This window comes from Malus sylvestris, chromosome 7, assembly GCF_916048215.2.
Source record: "Malus sylvestris chromosome 7, drMalSylv7.2, whole genome shotgun sequence".
In the NCBI taxonomy this organism is placed as follows: Eukaryota; Viridiplantae; Streptophyta; class Magnoliopsida; order Rosales; family Rosaceae; genus Malus; species Malus sylvestris.
The window spans coordinates 17539438-17560957 of record NC_062266.1 but is presented as its reverse complement, the minus strand read 5'-3'; the positions used below and the strand labels follow the sequence as shown (position 1 = coordinate 17560957).

The window sequence follows — 21520 nt, the reverse complement described above, 5'->3', positions numbered from 1 at the left end:
TTTGGAGGGCATATTGCGATGCTATTTTTAATGAGCTCAATCATTATTCTTTCATAACTTTGTTGGCTATTGCCACTGCCCTAGTTTCCTTTCAAGAGGCTTCCACCCCTCGGAGCTTGTTGGCCTTTGACAGTACCAGTCATTCTAAAGGTATGCATCGGCCATCTCTATGGTCTCCTCCCCCTATCAATTGGATTAAGCTTAATGTTAATGCTTGTTGGAAGTGAGACTCTTTATGTGGTTATATTGGGGTTATTGCCAGAGACTGGGTCTCGGGCTACAAAGTGGTGAAATGTGTGAGGGTGCATGCTTTTTCGACTGCGATGGTGAAGGCTCTAGCTATTATGGAAGGTTGCTTACTGGCGAAAAATTTACATATGCAGGAGGTGGTACTTGAATAAGATGCATAGGCTATTATTCAGTACCTTAATTCCCATTCTCTGAGTTGTGATTGGGACCTGCTCTCAATCCTTTCCCATGCTTTGGAGGTTGGGAAAAGCTTTCAATCATGCTCCTGGTCGTGGACTCCATGATCAGCAAATATGTCGGCGGATTTTGTTGTGAGGAATATTTCTTCGGAGATGTGCGGCTTAGGCTGGGTTGTGACACCTCCATCTTTGCTTGTGGGTATTTTGAACAAAGACGGTCTTCCATGTCTTCCTTTGTAGGGGGAAGTTTTTTTTTTTATCTTGGGTAATTAGGATGATGTTGGTGACCTGTGTGGTGGCGTCTATTTGTGTCTTGTTTATCTATGCTTCTGTTATTTGGGTGTGTTGGGCAACCCTCTGCTTGTTGTTTGGCCTTGTGACTTGCTGGTTTTATGAACCGTTCTTTCAACCAACAAAAAAAAAAAAAAAAAAAAACACCCACCTGGTTTCTGTGGAATCCAAATTGGATGATGAAATACAATACGTGCCGAATTTGGAATGGATGGGAAAATGTGTGGGAGAAGTGTAATTTACTTTCCTAGTCAGGGGTTTCCAAGTTGACTCTTGGGCCTTTAATTGAGTTTCACTTTTCTTAGAGAAACTTCCATGTAATAGGATTCATAGTGAGAGAAACTTTCAAGCAATTAGTTCTTACAATTTAAGGAAATAGACAAAAATGAGCAATTTTCTGAATCTTTGGATTAAGATAAGACAAATCAGTCACGCATAAGTCATGTAACCATGCACAAGTCGTGCACATCATGAAGGGATAAGAGGAGTGAGGGAGGAAGGGGCATAATGCCCATCCATAGTATGATTACCAAATTGAAAGGATAAGAAGAGCTCATGAGTGAAGGGATTTTCCAGAAAACAGCAGAGGCAGTGGATTATGAATGGATCCCATTTCAAGAGAGAGAGGTGACTAGGGTTTGTGCAGAGGTGTGGGTTTTGGGAAGAAAGATTTTCGGAGAAATGTGCAAACGGTGATTGGGTTAGAGGAAATAATCTATTTATATACGAGGGTAACTAGGTTATTTTAAGGTGTAGGAAAAATCTTATTTATGTCATATTGTTGAGCATGTCGTGTGCATACTCTGTGCATTTCCGTAAAATCTGATTTTGATCCTAGGATTAAGAAAATGGGTCATTTTTGTCAATTTTCCTATAATTTATTGTGGAGTTAAAACTTTCTAAAAATATGGATTATCTCTACTTCTTATTTTTCAATAATCACATGGAGAAATTTTTTGGTACGACTGCTACACATGAAAGTGTTGTCGCAATACATGTAATTATTATTCTATCTTTCTTATCCTCGTGTGGATAAGTTCTTCTACATAAATATAACATATGTATAGTATGAATACAGTGACGTTGTAACGTCCATATGATAGATACACACATTCACACATCTCTCTTCACCACTTGACTTATCACGTGTGTGGAACTATGATATTTTAATGCCGGAGTAAGTCTGATTTGCATACAATCACTTCAGAAGTCCAATCATGGATTCACCAGCTTCGAGCAGAGCTGTATCAAATAGAGTAGTGGTGCCACCGTCACTCTACTCTGGGACGCTAGGTAGAGTCCTCGCTACTCCGCTAAATGACCATGCTTGGTTTGCAAGACATGCGATCTAATTCGGATATGGACACAATCAGATCCTATAAGTCTTGGACTTTTTACTCTATCGTAAAAAGATCTTTCTCCCTACGGTATAAATACACCCATCTAGGGTTCATCTATGGTCACGCAACCTAAACACTTGAATTCTCTTGCCCACTTGAGTTTAAAATCATTCACTAACTTGACCTCCGTAGAGCCTTTCGCCGGTGCATCCCTTGGTCTTAAGCTTGACTTTACCACCACTCACGGAGGTGCGCAAATTCAATTCCAACAATTGATGCGTTCATTGAGAGTGAACTCATATTCCTCTCGGTCAGATCACTTTGCCGATTGACATGTCAGAAAACCCAGTCAATCATATCGGCTTCGCTGCCTCTCAGAGCAATACCCATGAGCGGTACGATGGCGTCGCCGCCATTGATGAGATGTGGAAAGACGTCATGGAAATTTGTTTGTCTCTAGAAGGCGTCTGACAAAGCCCTCTGGCTAGAGAACCTGCTAGACTCGCCGACGTAAAGGCACATGTCAAAAATGTCAAGGAAACTGTTACTTGCTTCAAAGAATTAGCTGCCCAGAAGACGGAGGTAATCGATTTAATGTCAGAAGAATCATCTCAACGCCCTGTCCCCAAGGGGCATCCCATAAAATTCCGAAGGCTACGGGGTCTCCCCCTTTTTCAATGTTCGGGGGCAGAAGCATCCATTGAGGTAAGCTGTACACACGGCGAGCAGGAATATCTGGGAAACACCCGAAAAGAAAGAAGGTTCGCTTACAAGAAACCAAGAATGGTGGCTGCCATCAATAAACCACTGGCAATCGATTCCAACTTCCTGATGTATAATATGGTGATTTGGAAGACATCTGTACGCCTCATGACGACGCCATCATCGGCAAGGTATAATTCTCCAACACCCTGGTAAGCAGCGTTCTGGTCAACAATTGCTCAGGAGTTAGCGTTCTGGTAAACCAAGAATTGTGGAGTTGTTATGCTGTTCGTATATAGTTCCACATTCGGCAAGCCCTTAGCTGTTCTTTCTTATTACAATTATTTTCATTTTATATAGATATGTACAATTGAGCAGTGTGTGCGTTCTATGATGTCCTTTATCTCATATCTGAATTCAGTCCCCTTTCATTTTTTTTTTGTGAGTAATGGTTGGCATTTGTTGTGAATGTGATATTCTCCGCATAAAGCTAATCTTGTGTGGCCGTATGCCATGAAGTATATTTAACTATCTCCATTTTTTGTGCAACAGTATCACCAAGAATCTGGAGTCTGCCAATAGCATGTTTTCATTTATTTGGTGGGTCATTGGCTTCTACTGGGTACTTAATGGTGGCCAGACTTTGCTATCTAGTTCACCTCGCCTTTACTGGTTAGGATTGAACTATTTTTACTCTGAATGTGTGCGTGCGTGATTGCACGTGTTTTAACTATTTACAAGCAGCACTTTTTTTTGCTGGCTCTGTGTTTCATTTCTGGTCTTTGATGTTGCCTTCATCATTGTATGCGTTTCTGCTTCTTGTCTCGTTGGAATTGCAGTCTGCTGCTTTCTGGCATGCATAAGAGCAATCTTATATGCGGTGACAGATCAGGTATACCTCCATAAGGATTGTATGCAAGCTTTAGTTTATTGTCTAGATAGTGGTAGCTTCATATAATCTTTCCTCTGATCATGTGACATGAGATAAATTAAAAAAATTAGCTCTCATCTAAGCTTAAAATACATGGTTTACGTGATATATATGATATAGCTCTACGTATAGATAAAAAACAAAATGACATAGCATAGCATATTCAGTAATAATAGGCAAGTTAATAGATCTCCCTCGATGCACGTGTCATGCGCATAATGCACAAATATGGAAGCATGTGAATGGAAACCGATGATACATGACTATGGGGCGATTGGCTAATAGGCTAATAGCTTTACCAGTCGTTGTGTTCTGTATGTTTTTGGTTTCTTGTATTATTTGACAAAGTGAGCGAGCATCTCCAGTACTAAATGGAGATGTATAGGCACATTTAGATCTCATGTTCCAGTGGAAGTTGTATTTGGGTTGTAAAACCAACAACTAGCCGACAAACGTATGTATAGCCACAAATTTGTATCTGTTTTGCTTCGTGCTTTGGCGGGCCCAAAACAAGTGCGAGAATGAGTGAACCACGTGAAGAGAGTGGGAAGATGAAGTGCAGTAATTACTTTCTTGCTTTAACACTAAACCGTTGAGATTAAATTCCTAAATTTACATTTCATAACTGCATCCAACTAACTGGAGTGAGATTCTCCGAAGATTTGAGATGTAATTATATCCCAAATTACAACTCCCCCTTGGAGATGCTCTGATACATGTGAAGGCTGCTGACTCATTTAATCCCATTTGATATTTATAATGAATGCTTAACTGTTGGTGAATTCAGTTCTCCTTGATTTTCATCGTGAACCAGATGTGAACTCCCTTTTTGATGTTGAAACATTAGATCTCATGGTTCCTATTTTATGCCGAAGTTTGAGTTTTATAAGGGCCATCCAAATACCATGTGACGTTCTGGATTGAAGAATCAATCATTTCCTTTTTCTGTAGAACCTATTAATTTTGCATGAGGTAGTAAGCTCTATATTAATGAAGGGCCAAAAAAATGAAAGAAGTTATGGATTCTTGATTACACTTCTATCATATACGCTTATATGACTTGTCTTCATACGATTTGTGCATGAAACAGGACGGGGCAACATATGAAGAGATTGATAGATTGCCAAAGTTCAAATTCAGAAGGGTAAGTAACTCGGAGAAAGTCAATGGTGAGGTCCAAGCTTCTGAAGGATTCATGACCGAATGTGACACCAATGCACCAACCGATCATCCTATTTCCCAGGCTGATGCTGTAAGTTCTCTTGTGCCTTTATACTTACAGTTGTATTTCGTTATGTCTAATATGCACGCAAGTGATCATTTGATGTTTGATTTAGCAAATCATCACTGTGAAAAAGTATATGACTAGACTGCCGCGGCCGTGTTGACATGAATGTTTTTGGTAAATTGCAGGAATGCTGCGTCTGCCTTTCTGTGTACAAGAATGGAGCAGAGCTAAGCCAACATCCTTGCCAGCATCATTTTCACTGCACTTGCATAGACAAATGGTTACATATCAATGCTACCTGCCCTATGTGCAAATTCAACATTTTAAAGCCCCGTGACCGATATGAAATCGGACAAGTGTGAACGGTAACGGGATCAAATATATGTCGATATTATGGAAACCAAAATCGATATTTTATGTAAAGTTAGTGTAAACTAACTACTTGTAATGCTAAATAAGAAAATATAATAGATGGTTACCATGCTTAATTAATGAGTTGGGGATTATTTTGTAGAAAATTGTAGCAATGGTCCATGAACTTTAACCCAATTAGATCAATGGTTCATCAACTAAAATCCATGATCATTGGTCCCTTAACTCATCAAAACAAGCAATTATGGTCATTTTCGTTAACTTTGTCAAAATGACTCATGTTGGAATGATCATTGCTACAATTGGGTTAAAGTTGAGGTATCATTGTTACAATTATTTTTCATTTGATTTTTCATATTTGTCTTGAATTTAGCCTCATGTGGATGGCAAGTGATTTATTTTGATGGAAGTTTTCACGGAGTTTATGAAAATGACTATAGATGCACGTTTTGATGAGTTAAGGGACTAATAATGGTCATGAATTTTTAGTTGACAGACTGCTGCAATAGGTTAAAGTTAAGAGACTATTGCTATAATTTCCCCTATTTTTCATGAAGGATTAGGCATTAATAAATAATATTTAGGGTAAACTCGACATTTTCATTTTTAAAAGCAGATTGGATTATTCCTAAAGTTATAGTGGAATAAGAGCTTTGGTTCATTAATTAAAAATTTATGAGTATTGTTCTTTGAGCTTGTCACAATATTGCAATGCAATTGTTCTTTTGGGTAATTCTGTTAAAATTTTCATTCTTATTTTCCATTTAAACTCTATAAACCAGAAAAGAAAGAAAAGAAGTCAAGTTCAGTGGGCTGAATTGAAGTCTTCCTCCTCATGCTTTCTATATTTTGAATGTAAGTTTTAATGGTATTACTGAAAAGAACAATTACTCATGAATTTTTAATACAGAGATCAACACTTTTATTGGGTCCTCAAAATTTTGATAAGGTAACTATTAAATAAACGACAAGTGAGAGAATGTCGCTTGAAAGTGGTAGATTGTATTAGGTTTTTCAGTCACGTGTTTCTCCCAACTACTGGTTAATCAAGTCAAGGGTGGTGTGCGTTATTCGACCCTTGCTAAATATCACAGTGAATTTGACCCAGTACTGCTGCCTGCTGCGGGCATATTGTACATAAGTTGTTTAAGCCAAAAATCAGAGGAAGTGATTTTTCATTTTTCCTTTTTTTTTTAAATATGGGACCAGCTGGTGGTTTCGCTACAACAATCTAACCTTTCGGGGTGAGAAAAACTAATAAAGGTATTTCAGTCTCCCTTGACCAGGGCCATCTCTGACATTTTAGGGGCGTTGTGCAAATTTAATAAAAAGGCCCTCTTATTTAAAAATAAATAAAAATTTGGACGATATATTCATAAAGCTCAACAATCAATAATCAAAATTAATTGAAATCCGCATCTCACTTTTCCTAATTGAATAATCGTCAACATAAAATCATGATTTAGGGTTCATCTGTGAAAAAAATGGAGCACAACTGAAAGAGAGATATGAAAAAAATGTTTGTATTTGTAGAAGAAAATAATGCACTAGTTAAATTTTTATTGTTTAATAGGAAAGCGGAAGAAAGTAATACATAAGTTTTTATTGCTATAGAAAACTATAAAATTAACATATTAAGTATAAGCTCTATTGCCACTTAGTACTACGATTTAGTGGCATTTCTTTTCACTTGCAAGTGAGAGGTCTTAGGTTCGATTCTTGCCAAAGGAGAATTTGAACCATATTATTGTTAACCCATTGTGAGGCTAAGCCCATCCATTCCCCTTAGTGTAGAAAATATCGTTTGTACAAAAAAAAACAAAAGTATAACCTCTACTTAATCAATTGTAATATAGATAAAATCATACGATGATGATTTTTTGTCTTAGTTTAAAACTTTTTTGTAGAAGCCATTCAGTACTACGGTCTAGTGGTATTCCTCTTCACTTGGGAGTGATGTTGGCAATATCCACGTGCCGAAATGTTGTTAGAGTTGTTATCGAATTAGTTAGTTAAATAGCTTAGGCTGCAAGCTAGTCATGATGGCTATATAAACTGTATTCTCATAGTTTTAAAGATTAATTCAGTATCAATGTAATCAATTACTTTCTCTCTTTCTCTCATTCCTTTCTCTCTTTTCTTCTTCGATACATGCTCTTTCTGCATTTCTGTTAATATGGTATCATCGCCGGAGGTCGGTCCATGGTGATTTGTTGCTTTTCCGCTGCATGATTTGTCGTTGCTCTGCTCGATTTGGGTGATTTTCTGTTCTTGGTGAAGGTTCTTGGTGCTCGAATGATGGTATTTCAACAGAGTGAAGGCCGATTGCCGAAGGGGGTTTTATTCCTCGGTGCCATTTCTTCCTCTGAAGATTAAAAGAACTGGAGATTTCTTGGGGAGCTATGATCGGAGTTTCTTCATCTCCACCAGTTATAGATACACGAAGATCTAGCAAAGGTCGCAATTTCTCACTTAAAGCATATATGCCCTCAATGATCACGATACAGGAGCTAGGGACCTCTACCGTCCTGTGCGCTATGAAGGAGCTAGTCTTGAAATCATATACTGGAATCTGAACAGAATTGCTTGCCTTTAAACCATGTATGTTTTCAAGCAATGTTTCAAATTCTGGTGGATTGATGAGCTTCTGGCTTCTGGAAGATTGAGATTCGAGTCATCAGGTGCTGTTTCGAGTACTCCTCAATTTAGCATATCAACTGTTTGTGTTAATGTCTCAGTGAAGATTTTTCTATGCATCTTGTAAGTATCAAGGCCGATAGCCATGTACTTACTTTTTCAAGGCCGGTAGCCGTATTCTCAATTTCTTCGTTGTGGTTGGAGTGTGTGACAATTTTTGAGGCTAGTAGCCATTTCTCTGTGATTGTATGTTGTACTCCCTTAAGGCCGATTGCCGGAGTATAAAGCTGTCTGAAAGTTGGTTTCTTGATTGGATGATTGGTGAAGTATTTCTGTCAAAGCATAAAGGCCGATAGCCGTTGCTTTTTGTTTGAGTATTTGTTGAGTTTTTCACACGAACAAGGCCGATAGCCCATAATGTGTATTCTTAGAATTGTTGTAATTTTTGAAGATTGCTTGAGTAGTTGGATTTGGGATATAAGGCCAAAGCCATTATCTCTGTGTAAGTTGTTTGTTTCCTCCACAAGGCCGATAGTCGGAGTGAAAAGTTCTGTCTCAGATTTTGTGTGTTACTCCTTAAAGGCCGATAGCCGGAGTAAAGTTCTTGAAAAGTCTTGTTTTGTTGTTATTGTGTGCACCTCCATTAAGGCCGATTGCCGGAGTGTAGTTCTTGTTGAAATATTGATTAGTAATTCAAGGTTGATAACATTTGAAGCAGGGAAGATACTCATTTGAAGCAGAGAAGTTGCTGATGTCTGACAAAAGTACTTTGAATACTGCTTTCAGCTTTTGGAAGATTAGCATACCTAAACATGGGAAATTGGGTTACTTTTACTTGGCTCCATTGATTGGTCTGCTTCAATCTCAAACTGGGAAGTCCCAGTTGAGATTGAGGGGGGATGTTGGCAATATACACGTGCTGAAAGGTTGTTAGAGTTGTTATCGAATTAGTTAGTTAAATAGCTTAGGCTGCAAGCTAGTCATGATGGCTATATAAACTGTATTCTCATAGTTGTAAAGATTAATTCAGTATCAATGTAATCAATTACTTTCTCTCTTTCTCTTATTCCCTTCTCTCTTTTCTTCTGCGATACATGCTCTTTCTGCATTTCTGTTAATAAGTGAGAGGTTTTAGGTTCGAATCTCGTACATAGGGAATTCGATACCAAATTAGGTTGCCCATTGTATGGCTTATAGCCAAACTCTCCCTCTCTTTAGTATAAAATTATATCGATGTACTAAAAAATTTTTTTTTTTTATAGAAATTCATACTTATATGTAATATATAGGAGGATCAAAAATTTTGGGGCCACAAGAAATTGGGGGCCCGTTCACTTTTTGTACATGCCCAATGCCCTATTTGCCCCTGGCCACCATTGTCCGATTCACCAGCACCAACAATTGAACCCAAGATGTGTCATGTGAAATATGGTATTGGAATTCATTTCCAACCACTGAGCCACCATAGTTAAGGAAATGGGTTTTCTGTACATTATTAGAGAAGTTGGGAAAATAGCATAGTCTAAACCCTCTAATATTTACGCACAAAATATTGTGACTTGGTTCTTCAATAATTTTTCCGATATGCACCATACCAAACTGGAACTCTGGTCACAACGCCGCCGCCGAAAACCCCATCGTTGAGTGAGATCACATTGTTGAACTTGCATAAGCGTACATCTCCTGAACTTTCATCCTCACAGAAATATTAATAATCCCATTCCTCTCCCCCTTGTGATTCCTTAGCCTGTAACTCAAAAAATGCAGGTAACCCTCCGGCACGTACCCGCCAACAAAATCCGACGCCGAAATCGTCGCTGTCCCGATCGTCCTGACGCGGGATGAAGTCTTGCATTGGACCTCCACCGTGATAGACTTCGAGTACGTTGGCAAGTCGAGCACGAGCTTTTCGTTCCACAGTGGGTAGGCGCCGCCTTCGGTGTCCATCTCTGTGGTGAGAACCTGGTTGTTAGTGTGGGTCTGGACGGTCACAGAGGCGTTTTTCTTGATGGGTTTTCGATCTAATTGCAGGTTCTCGGCGGAGATCACCTTGATTTCGAGCGTCCGGGAATTGGCTGTCATGGTGGATTAAGACTGCATGTAAGTGTTTGATGAATTGCTTGTGTTAGAGGAATTGTGAGAGCCGTTGAGAGGAAAGAAGTGTGGGTAGGAGGTTATATAGGAGGGTTGCGGGAAGGGTGTGAGAAAAGAGAGAGAAACACCCATGTGGTTTCTGTGGAATCCAAATTGGAGGATGAAATTCAATATGTGCTAAATTTTGAATGGATAACATATGGGAGTGGTTTTCCAAGTTGACTCTTGGACCTTTAAATGAGTTGTGAGTTTTTAAAGAGAAACGTCCATGTAATTTGCTCACGCTTCTTATATATAGAAACTTCCATGCAACTGGTTCTTACAATTTATTGTGGAGTTAAACTTCTTGAAAACATGGATATATCTTTACTTTGTTGTGGCTTATATTTAACTCAGGGAGAACAGAGGGGCATGGCATAGAGAGAAAGAGAGGAGAATAACTTTGAGGAATTTTGTGTGTTATTCTCTGATAGGAGCATATTTATGTGACTTTGTTATCTTATTTCTTGGTATTTACTTAGTTAATTTTCATTTATTTTGGTAATTTAAGTTATTTTCTTATTATTGTAGGTCCAGTTGGTATAGATGACAATAAATAGCCAAATGGAGCAATTTGGAGCAATTTTGGACTTGGATTAGATAGCATGCGTGGATAACATATGGGATGGACGTTTTTGGTGTTTAAATGGTGTTAGACATGTGCTAAAATTTTGAGAAATTAAAGTGGAGGCTTGGAAGGCAAGGAATTACACAAGAAAGATGAATCCTAGTTGGAGAGGAACATTATCTTATCTTATTTTATCTTATCTTATCTTATCTTATCCAACCTTATCTTATCTTATCTCCAACTGTAAGGAGGAATCCTAATCACATTTCAACACTCTCTACCTGATTCTTAGAGTCCTAAAATAATTCAAAACGCCAAAACCTTTTCCTCCTTGGATTCAGCCATTCCCTCCATATAATATGACATTCCTGCACGTTTTAGAGTGTGCCGTGCCTACCATTCATCCATTGAAGTTGCTGGAATTTTCAGAGTTCTTTCTATCTTTGTTTTAAGTTTCAATGTTTATTTTAGATTGCTTTTCAGTTATGATGAACATGTGTAACTAAGTTTCTTTTTAGCTAGAGGTGAATTCGAAGCCATGATCATATGTTTTATATAAATTGATTACATCCAATTATTGTTTCATAAAACATGAATGTGATTTACCTATCTGCTTTATAGAAAACTTATTCTTGTATGTTTATTGAGGGTGCACACTTAGTTTGCATGCGGGGATTTGATGCTAGAATATAAGGGAATTTCACCTAATCATTATGAACTTATATTTGGAAGTAGTAAAAGTCACTAGTCATGATTGAGTTAAGTAACTTCTTGGCAGAAGTATCATGCTTTTCATAGTTACGAATGCTTTGTCAATGCTTATGATTTTCACAGAACTTAATGATCTTTGAGATGTATCTTTATCATGCTTTTCATAGTTAGGGAACTTGAGAAGAATAATTTGGTTACGTTGCTGAGTCTAATTCAATGAACTTAGGAAAATTTGAGAATTAATTGGTGTTGTTCACAGTTAATTTGGGGCATTGTCATTCATGGTTTATAGGAAGAATAACTGAAAATTGATTTGTATGCATATGTTTTATGTGTGGAGAGGAATCCTTTAGCTATTGTTTCATCCATATTTCATTCACAACTTAATTTACTTGCTGCACTTTACTTTTGTTTTAACTAAATTCATCCAAAATCCCCTAGTCATTATTTTGTTGTTAGTTTAACTTAGTTTTCAGTTTTATAAGTTTAATTTGTGTTGATTAGCATCCCTTCTAATCCCCGGAATAGAACGATCCCTACTTACTCATACTACGATTGCATAATTTATAGGGTTTAATTTGTGTGTTAGTTTTTACCACATCATTCTCTAGTCATTGTACCTTTATTTATAGTAAGAAGAGCATCTCCAATTGAAGTCCCTATTTAGGGACTTCCACCACTACTTTTAAGTACTCATTTGAGGGCTTAAAGGAAATTTTTGTGTTCCCAAAGGAATATTGCCTCCAATGGTAGAATCCCTAAATTTAAAGTTTTTATGATTTTAAGTGATAGTTTGATTAGGTGCACATTTTTTTACTTAAGATTGTCCCTATATGGGAGGACATACACTATGTATCCGGTAAGTCCCTATACTTTAGGGACTCACCATCCGATCTATTGGAGATTCATTTTTGTCTCTATATTTGTTTTATACTCATTTTATACGGTGGTTTTCCCTATTTAGGGACTCCATTGGAGATGCTCTAAAGAGGATAGAAACTTGCTCTCCAAGTAATACAAAGTTTATTAGGAAAGATTTTCTAGATCGCAAATGATTCCTAATCTATCTTTACTTAGGATTTACACAATCACAATATGTATTAGAATGTATATCACAACACTCCCCCTTTTGAGTGTGCAAATACTCAAGTAGATGGCGCATCAGATCTTCAGGCAAATGTAGAAGCAGTTGATGAATTAATCTCGTCTAGTTGGCAAAGGTAGCGAATGCTAGTCTCAAAACAAACGAAAGAATGCATAGATGGTAAAACTCACAAAACCTCTCTATGGCAAAACCCAAGGTGGGGCATATACCCATAGTCAAAGAAGAAAAGTGAGAAGTTGTATTAAGTCAAAACTATAAATCTTCATGATGTAAGTAGAATGTATTCAAGGGTATGACCTGCTTAGGATGGGTGCCTCGTCAAAACCTAGTCAGGTAGCAAAAACCTAGTGGGAAAAGTGCTCTTAAGCATAGGAAAAAAGAATACATTAAGGTTAAGTGAGAATACATATTCATAGCATTAGAATCCTAGATATGCTTACTATGTATGCATCCATAGAAAACAAATAAAGAATTCATCAATGAGACAAGTAGTGAACCAATTTTCATCCATTCATAAAAGTAATTCAAACAAAATGTCATAACAAACTTGTAATCATATTCGGGGCTTCAAAACAGCCCCTAACTACTAAAAAGTTTAGTTAAACACAATCCTTAAGTTAAAACAAAAGATAGACATGAGTTTGAGAAGATAGAACCGAAAGAAATCGACCGAGGCCTTCTCCTCCCCTCCTTCCTTCCCCAATGCTGCTTTTAAACCAATTCTTGCTGCATCATTTTCTTCTCCTTAACTCACCCACTAATAGCCATTTAGTGATGACAATAAGTGAGAGGAAATGTGGTAAAACAATTGTAACTTTTTAGGTAGCCTTTATGCCAATTACTCCCTCTTAATCCTCATTTTTAATTCCATTTCCTTTGATATTTGAAGAGGTGTCAGCTGACTTGTTCTTGGCTGCATCAGTTTTGGCTGCTAGATTTATTGGGTTTATTGCTTCCATTGCAGTTACAAACTGCTTAGCCTCTTGGTAACCTTTCAGTGTTAAAACAACCATAACTTCTTCTAGAAAAATGATATTAGCAATCTGCGAAATGCTCCAGAAAATAGACATCCGTAGATTTCCAAACATATAAGGCTCATTCTCTAATTCATTCTTAGCTGTTCGAAACTTGCTTCCAAAGTCAGCTGATCTGCACAGGCAGTTTTGATGAATTTGTCACTTAAAATCCCACTTGTGCTATTTTTCTTTTATTTGCTTGACAAATCCTACAAAACACAAAAAAAAGTAAATAACTAAAAAATATAAGGAACTAACTAAGAAAAGACAAGTGAATTTGATGTAAAATATATATAAATATGAGCTTATCATTGACCTACTAGTCTATGATGCTTTACCCCTTGTCTTGCTCGTCTGTGTCGCAATTGCGGTGCACGTGGTTCGTTAGTGAACGAGGTGCTCACTGCGCTTGGCGTGGGCTGCCAGTTAAACTTGAGCTGGTTTGCTCTTATACTTCATGAGTGCCAAGCTGAGAGTTATACTGCCCGAACATTCGATTCGTGGCAGGTTGAGCGGCTACTTCAATTTTGACAAATTTGTATGAGGCTCTCAACATAACAGAAAATTCCAAGAACCAAATGCAAGAGTCTTGTTCGAGTGTTTGAATCAGGCTCTCAATGAAAGCACCAATTTGTAGTAGCAAATATCCACCGTCTTCGGTCTTGACGAATTTGTACCTACAAAACAATTATCACTTTCCTTCATTTCTCTGTTCTCTTAACTCTGCTTGGGACCAATAATTTGTTTCTTGCCAATATCGACGACTAATAACAGAATCAGAAGAAACTAAGAAATAAACAAATTGATAGTTTGTTTACCAAGTCAAAGTAGATTCATTCGCAAAGTATTTAACCTGCTCTGATGCCAAATTGAAAATCAAAGCACGCCACGAACAAACGAACTAGAAAACTTTATTAATCGAAAACAAAAAATGCCAAAAAAGCTACACAACCTAAAGAAACTACATATTGACTGACTTGGTAGCTTAGAAGGGTGTATCATTATATTCTTTCTCTAAAGCAATTGCATGCAAGATTTGAATATAAAATGACTATAAAATTTCCTTTAATCATCGTCACACAATTGCATGCAAGAGTTGATAATATAGAATTATAATGACAGATATATATCGTATCCAATAATGTTAGGGAGATTAAATTTATTGACAAAATTTTGTAAATTAAATGATATAAAAGTTGATGATTATTACTTAAACATTGATAAACGTGCTAATTTGCTATTTGTGAACACATAATTTAATTTGCAAATTTAATCTACAAATTTAGTTTCCCTAACACTACTCTTATAAATTTCCTTTAATCAGCATCATACCAAAGTAAAGTATTGTGACAATGAATTTTTCTCTCAAAAATAAATAAAACAATGAATTAAATGGTTGCATAAAATTTCCTTCAAGAACACAAAAGACGTTGAGTTTGTATTCTCCTTAATCAAAAGTCTAAATCCTCTAATATTTACGCACAAAATAATGTGAATAATTTTTCTGATAGGCACCATACCAAACTGGAACTCCGATCGCAACGCCGCCACCAAAACTATGGTTCCCAGCCGTCGGAAACCCCATCCTCGAGTGAGAAGACGTTGTTGAACTTGCACAAGCATACATCTCCGGAACCCTCATCCTCACAGAAATATTAATAACCCCATTCCTCTCCCCCTTGTAATCTCTTAGCCTGTAGCTCAAAAAATGCAGGTAACTCTCCGGCACGTAAGCACCAACAAAATCAGATGCCAAAACCGTTGCCGTTCCGAACATCCTGACGCCGTACGCGGTCTTGCATTGGACCCCCACCGTGGTGGACTTGGAGTGCATTGGCAATTCGAGCATAAGCTTCTCGTTCCATAGTGGGTAGGCGTCGCCTTCGGTGTCTATAATTGTGGTGCGAAACTGGCTGTTGGTGTCGATCCGGACGGTCACTGAGGCATTTGTCTTAATGGGTTTTTGATCTAATTGTAGGTTCTCGAGGGAGATCACTGTGATTTCAAGCGTTCGAAAATTGGCTGCCATGGTGGATGAAGGGTGAGCATAAGGTGTTGTGTTAGATTTGTAAACTATATATTACCAAGAACAAGATTAAGTCGCATAAATCACAAACAAGAAAGCATGAAAAAACACACACATATATGTAAAGAACTTTGCAATACCACTAACCTGATGAACTGCCATTGGAAGATGCCATGGTTGCTGTTGTTCAATCCCTGTGTGTTGCAATCCTTCTCCTCTCTGTCAGATTGCTTAAAACTCCAATTAAGAATAGGGCTTAGTACTTAATCGAGTGCACATCTGTGAAAGCAGAGGTTACAACATATATATACAAGCATATATATATATATATATCCTTCTCATAACTTAACAAGGATTCCCTATTAAAATCCTTATAGAAAACAACTTATGTTCTCCAATCCTTATCAATTTTCATACTATAATAGAATCCTTCACAAACAAGGATTTTGCACACAGCTTCTCATAAGGCTTTCCTATTCCAATCGGACTTAATCATTCACTGTCAAAATATCCAATCCCATGTTCATATTCTTACATTCTCCCACTTGAACATGAGATCAATTCCAGACATGAACTTCTCCAATTTATAGGAAGTGATCATAGAGCCTCTTATGAGAATCTAACGTTATGACTATCATTCCATTGTACTTCAAAATATGGAAACTGAGAGCCATAGACCACAACCAAAATGCAGTATTGATTCTAAGCTCACGCATATCCAAACTACAAACATGACTCATAACAAAACTGATATAACCAATTAATGACATATTATGCTCCCACTCTTCAAAAGAAAAGCAACACAATAATGATTAAACATGATTTATTAACCATAAGCTTAAAACAGACAAACTGCTTTCAAAGCATCTAACAAATCATCCTCTAAAACAAGTCCATCATCCAAAACTACAAAACTTCAAAACCAAAGTAATAAGTTCTGGGAAAAGACCGTTATTTAAAACATAAAAGTTGAAACTAACAAACTTTAGATAAAACTAAATAAATCAACTCTGACCAAGATAACAAGCACAGTTCCAGATTAAGCTACTCACATAACCGCAACCTGCCAATTCTTCGAAACAGACCAATTACTCCCACTGATCTAGACTCTTCAACACTCCCATCCGAGATACATGTTTTTGAAACTCTTCAATAGGTAGCACTTTAGTCAAAGGATCTGTAGTCATCAAAACAGTACTAATGTGCTGAACTTTAATCATCCCTTTCTTTACTTGCTCTCTTACTTTAAGATATTTTACTTTAGTCAAAGGATCTGTAGTCATCAAAACAGTACTAATGTGCAAAACAGTACTAAAGTGCAGGTGCAGGCATTTGGTGGTCAATTTCCATAGGTTGATCTATAAGAGACTCCAAATCTGCAATTATTTCTTCTCTTTCAGTGAATGATGATTGACTGAATAATGGAACTTGGTTGTAGTTGGTAACTTCAGAGATATCATGTGATTGATCCATCTCTTCAAAATTAAAATTTTCTTTTGTCAAATCGGAAACATCATCTTCAAGAAAAATGGCATTATGTGTTTCCTGGATTCTGGTATGACCCTGAGGTATGTAGAATCGAAACCCCTTTGATTTTTCAGGGTAACCTATAAAATAGCAAGATTATGTTATGGGATCCAACTTTCTCTCATTTGGGTTGTAGAATCTAGCTTTAGCCTTGCAGCCCCAAACATGAAAATAGCCAAAATTAGGAGCTCTTCCATGCCATATTTGAAAAGGTGTTGAAGAGACTGATTTACTTGGAACTCGGTTGAGAATGTAGTTGGCTGTTTTCAAGGTTTCTCCCCATAAGAACCCTGGTAACTTCGATCTTGTCATCATACTTCTTACCATACCAATTAGAGTCTTATTTCTTCTTTTTGAGACTCCATTTTGTTGAGGTGTGCCCGGTGTTGTATATTGAGCTACAATGCCATTTTGCTCCAAATAAAGTGCAAATGGTCCCTTTTGTTGTCCTGATTCAGTGTACCTGCCAAAGTATTCTCCTCCCCTATCCGATCTAACAACTTTAATGACTTTACCTAACTGTTTTTCAACCTTATTTTTGTAAATAATAAAGCACTTAAGGGCATCGGATTTTTTAGCAATGAGAAAAATGTATCCTAGTCTAGAGAAATCATCTATAAAGTTAACAAAATACTTATTTCCACATATTGCTTTGATTGGAAAAGGACCACAGATATCAGTGTGAATGATTTCAAGTAACCCTTGACTTCTTTCGGCTTCTAATTTTCTAAAGTTGGTCATTTTACCCTTTAAGCAGTCAACACATTCTGTTACAGTGGCAGGATCTAGTTTTGGAATTAACTCTGCTTTGGAAAGTTGAAGAATTCTATCTTTAGAGATGTGCCCTAGCCTTTTATGCCATAAAATATAGGATGTGTCCTGTTCTAGCATTCTCTTTGAGTTGATACCGAAAATCGAGTGATCAATAGACTCAACTAGACACTCTAGATGCCACAAATTTTCAGACAATAGGGCAGTTCCCAAAATTTCATCAAAATTGTTTTTCTTAAAGATATTCAAACATACATCATCAGCAGAGAATGCATAACCATCTTTGAGTTGTAAAACAAAACCAGAATTCATTTTCAAGTTGACTATCCCTATGGAATGTATTGCAACCTTAGTCCCTTCCCCAACATAGACATGATACGAAGCATTTCCAATTTCCTTTTGTTTTTGAAAACCTATCAAAGAATTTGTTATGTGTACTGAGCATCCAGTATCAAACCACCAAGAGTTAACAGGTACTTCATAGAGATTTGACTCAACACAGACATGTACTTGCTCTTTCTCTTTGCTCTTAACATAATCTTTAAAAATTTCACAATTAACTTTTACATGCCCTTTAGTCTTGCACCAAAAACACTTAAGTTTAGACACATCTTTAGGTTTAGCTTTAAAATTGATAGATTTTCTAGGGGAGTCATTTACTTTAGTAGATATATTGAATTTGTTAGAATTCCTAGTGAATTTAGAATTCTTACCAGGACCAGTGGAGCCACCATTGTTGAATGCTATCTTCACTCTTCCAGATTGCACATAGTTTGCTTCTTCAACCTCCTTGCCTTTCTCTTGCTTTTGCCGGGTTTCTTCTTGCACACATTGTGCAATTAGTTCATCTATATCCCAGCTTTTCTCTTATGTGTTATAGGAGACTTTCAACTGACCATACTTTGTGGGAAGGGCTTGAAGGATCATGAATACAAGCTGCTTCTCTCCAATGTTCACATCCATGGAGTTCAACTTTTCGACAGCATCTATCATTTTCATTATATGATCTCTTATAGAGCCAGTACCCTCAATTTTGTAAGTAGTAAGCAAAGACATGTATTGGCTGACTTATGCCTTCTCAGACTCTTTAAATTTCTTTTCAATTGCAGCCAAATAGTCCACAACCAGTTCTGGTTTCTTGATTCCTCCTCTGATGGTATCCGTCATCCCAGCTTCTAAGATTGAAAGTGCTACTTTGTTAGCCCTTGTCCACCTCTCAAAATCTGATCTCTCTACCCTGGAGCTTTGATCACTTATGACAAGCCTAGGACTATCAATTGCTATATCAAACTCATTGAGAGTCAATAGTAAATTGATATCCCTTCTCCACTTCTTGTAATTGCCACCACTGGTAAGGATCGGAATATTTGCCAAGGTTAAGCTCCTCATCGATATTGCAGACACTGATGAACATGAAATCACCATATGAACATTTAGAGTTCTGATTTCGTTTTCATAGTCTATTGCACATCAAAACTTTATAACCAATATCCATATATACAATCTTAACAACAAATAGTTGATAGGCGCATATAAGATCAAGGGTTTCAAGATAAATCATGGACCGATCACCATATAATCAGGAACAACCATATAAATCATGGACCGATCACCATGTAATCAGGAACAACTATCCTTTTGTACTGATTTGTTCCATACATCTCAGTTCATGATTTTGATAGCACCAGTAAGTTTGCATAAACTAAATATATTTCTTATGAATGATCACTTTAACATGCTTTATTTCAAGAAATCGCAATCATATTTTATTTTACAGAATTCATATTGCTAATCCGAGTTTTGAAGATCACATACCTTTTAAGGAGACAACCATCAATACCTAGCAGCGGAAACATTTTGGACAGGTATTGAACACTCAATAACCAGGTTTGATTTACTCGGATTGCTAATTAATGGGTCAGGATGAAAGGAACAAGATAAAGTCTTCCTTTCGAAAGGAACAAACCCAGAAAACCCCAAAAGGAAAAACAAACAGATTCCGAATACCAACAATCATAATATTTTAACCTTATTTTACCAAAACGCACCGTTTAGGAAAAACAAATTGTTATGAGGCTTAGAACCAGTTTCGAAACCTAATTGTGGTGATTTTCAATCGACCCTTGCTTGATTGAATTTAAGAACTTAAACCTAAGGCTCTGATACCACATGTAAACTATATATTACCAAGAACAAGATTAAGTCGCATAAATCACAAACAAGAAAGCATGAAAAAAACACTCACACATATATGTAAAGAACTTTGCAATACCACTAACCTGATGAACTGCCATTGGAAGATGCCATGGTTGTTGTTGTTCAATCCTTGTGCGTTGCAATCCTTCTCCTCTCTGTCAGATTGCTTAAAACTCCAACTAAGAATAGGGCTTAGTACTTAATCGAGTGCGCATCTGTGAGAGCAAAGGTTACAACATATATATACAAGCATATATATATCCTTCTCATAACTTAACAAGGATTCCCTATTAAAATCCTTATAGAAAACAACTTATGTTCTCCAATCCTTATCAGTTTTCATACTATAATAGAATCCTTCACAAACAAGGATTTTGCACACAACTTCTCATAAGGCTTTCCTATTCCAATAGGACTTAATCATTCACTGTCAAAATATCCAATCTCATGTTCATATTCTTACAAGATTAGGGGAATTGTGAGAGGCGATGAGAGGAACTAGGTGTGGGTGGGAAGGGGTTATATAGGAGTGTTGAGGGAAGGGTGTGAGAAAAGAGAAAGCGACAGCCACCTGGTTTCTATGGAATTCAAATTGGACTATTAAATAAAAATATGCGCCGAAGTGCACTTTGGTTTTCCAAGTTGACTTTGGCCCTTTAAATGGGTTTTTGAGGTATTCAGGAATCAGCAGAGAAACTTTCAATGTAATTAAATGGACGGTTCATGCCCCTTGTATCGACAGAGAAATTTCTAAGCAAATGATTTTTACCACTATTCTAAAAGTCTTTGCCTACCACAACCTAGGTTCCGCTTAGGTGATAGGCAACTGGTTACCGATCAAATTAATTCTTAAGCATTTGAAAATTAAGAAATGACGCTTATATCTTCTTAGGTGTCCGCTTAGACCCGCCTAGCCATCCATTTAGGTCGTGACTCTCACTTAGACAAAAAATAGATAACTTTCATTTTATTTTTTTTTATTTTTAATAAATTGTAATATACTTGTTAAATACTTGGGTAAACACTTATTATCCGATTTATAATAAGTTTACTTAAATCCGCCTAGGTGCTAGGCCCTAGTCCGCCACACCACTAGTGCCTAACATATTTTAGAACTTGGTTTTTATAAGTAATTGCCAAACTAATTTTTTGGAAAATAAGGCTATATTTTACATTTTATTTCTCAAAAATGCAGTATACGGCAGATCTTTAATAAGCAATTAAATTTTATGGTACGAATACAAGGTTACGGTAATAATTTTATGCACCGTCACGAACACATTCACACATCTTTCCTCACTTGACTAGTTGACTTATCACGTGGGGAATGAGGGTTGGAAACTTGCAACTAATTGTGGAGGAAATTCATTGTGGCGTGTGGCGTGTGGCGTGGTTAGAGAATTTTCTGGAGTCATACTTGGAATTGAATTTTCATGATTTGTTAAGAAAATCCAAACTCTTTGCGGTTAGAGAATTTTCTGGAGTCATACTTGGAATTGAATTTTCATGATTTGTTAAGAAAATCCAAACTCTTTGCA

General features: G+C 37.0%; 3 protein-coding genes across 8 annotated transcripts; 1 reads left to right on the top strand and 2 right to left on the bottom strand.

The window, feature by feature from the left end:
* The first annotated feature begins 2187 nt into the window (after window positions 1–2187).
* On the top strand, window positions 2188–5408 carry LOC126627711 (E3 ubiquitin-protein ligase At1g12760-like). Of its 4 annotated transcripts, none has more exons than XM_050297228.1 (5): window positions 2188–2973; window positions 3314–3433; window positions 3506–3653; window positions 4783–4944; window positions 5106–5408. In XM_050297228.1, the coding sequence occupies exons 1-5, from the start codon at window positions 2654–2656 to the stop codon at window positions 5280–5282; spliced, it is 927 nt and encodes a 308-aa protein (XP_050153185.1). In that variant the 5' UTR covers window positions 2188–2653; the 3' UTR covers window positions 5283–5408. The 4 variants fall into 4 exon arrangements, with proteins under 4 accessions (XP_050153185.1, XP_050153186.1, XP_050153187.1 ...); XM_050297229.1 differs by having other exon boundaries at window positions 3314–3434; window positions 3522–3653; XM_050297230.1 differs by having other exon boundaries at window positions 2190–2952.
* Window positions 5409–9397: 3989 nt separating this feature from the next.
* LOC126630341 (BON1-associated protein 2-like) lies at window positions 9398–10062 on the bottom strand. Its single transcript, XM_050300427.1, has one exon. It carries the CDS (start codon window positions 10009–10011, stop codon window positions 9580–9582), a length of 432 nt encoding a protein of 143 aa, XP_050156384.1. The 5' UTR covers window positions 10012–10062; the 3' UTR covers window positions 9398–9579.
* A 2837-nt stretch (window positions 10063–12899) lies between these two features.
* LOC126628259 (BON1-associated protein 1-like) lies at window positions 12900–20457 on the bottom strand. Of its 3 annotated transcripts, none has more exons than XM_050297877.1 (4): window positions 20066–20457; window positions 14983–15484; window positions 13783–14139; window positions 12900–13671 (listed from the first exon to the last, which is right to left on the bottom strand). In XM_050297877.1, the coding sequence occupies exons 1-3, from the start codon at window positions 20091–20093 to the stop codon at window positions 13911–13913; spliced, it is 759 nt and encodes a 252-aa protein (XP_050153834.1). In that variant the 5' UTR covers window positions 20094–20457; the 3' UTR covers window positions 12900–13671; window positions 13783–13910. The 3 variants fall into 3 exon arrangements, with proteins under 3 accessions (XP_050153834.1, XP_050153836.1, XP_050153837.1); XM_050297879.1 differs by lacking the exon at window positions 20066–20457 and adding an exon at window positions 15636–15770; XM_050297880.1 differs by lacking the exons at window positions 12900–13671; window positions 13783–14139; window positions 14983–15484 and adding an exon at window positions 18142–19189.
* Window positions 20458–21520: the final 1063 nt, after the last annotated feature.

Bases quoted from the DNA above. Each gene is read 5' to 3' on its own strand.
- LOC126630341 (XM_050300427.1), bottom strand. From the start codon at position 10,011: ATGACAGCCAATTCCCGGACGCTCGAAATCAAGGTGATCTCCGCCGAG.
- LOC126628259 (XM_050297877.1), bottom strand. From the start codon at position 20,093: ATGGCATCTTCCAATGGCAGTTCATCAG. The intron at 15,485-20,065 runs GTTAGTGGTATT...CCACCATGGCAG, and splicing joins TTCCAATGGCAGTTCATCAG to CCAATTTTCGAACGCTTGAA. The intron at 14,140-14,982 runs GTATGGTGCCTA...ATTGTTTTGTAG, and splicing joins GCGATCGGAGTTCCAGTTTG to GTACAAATTCGTCAAGACCG.
- LOC126627711 (XM_050297228.1), top strand. From the start codon at position 2,654: ATGTCAGAAGAATCATCTCAACGCCCTGTCCCCAAGGGGCATCCCATA. The intron at 2,974-3,313 runs GTAAGCAGCGTT...TTTGTGCAACAG, and splicing joins TATAATTCTCCAACACCCTG to TATCACCAAGAATCTGGAGT. The intron at 3,654-4,782 runs GTATACCTCCAT...TGCATGAAACAG, and splicing joins TATATGCGGTGACAGATCAG to GACGGGGCAACATATGAAGA.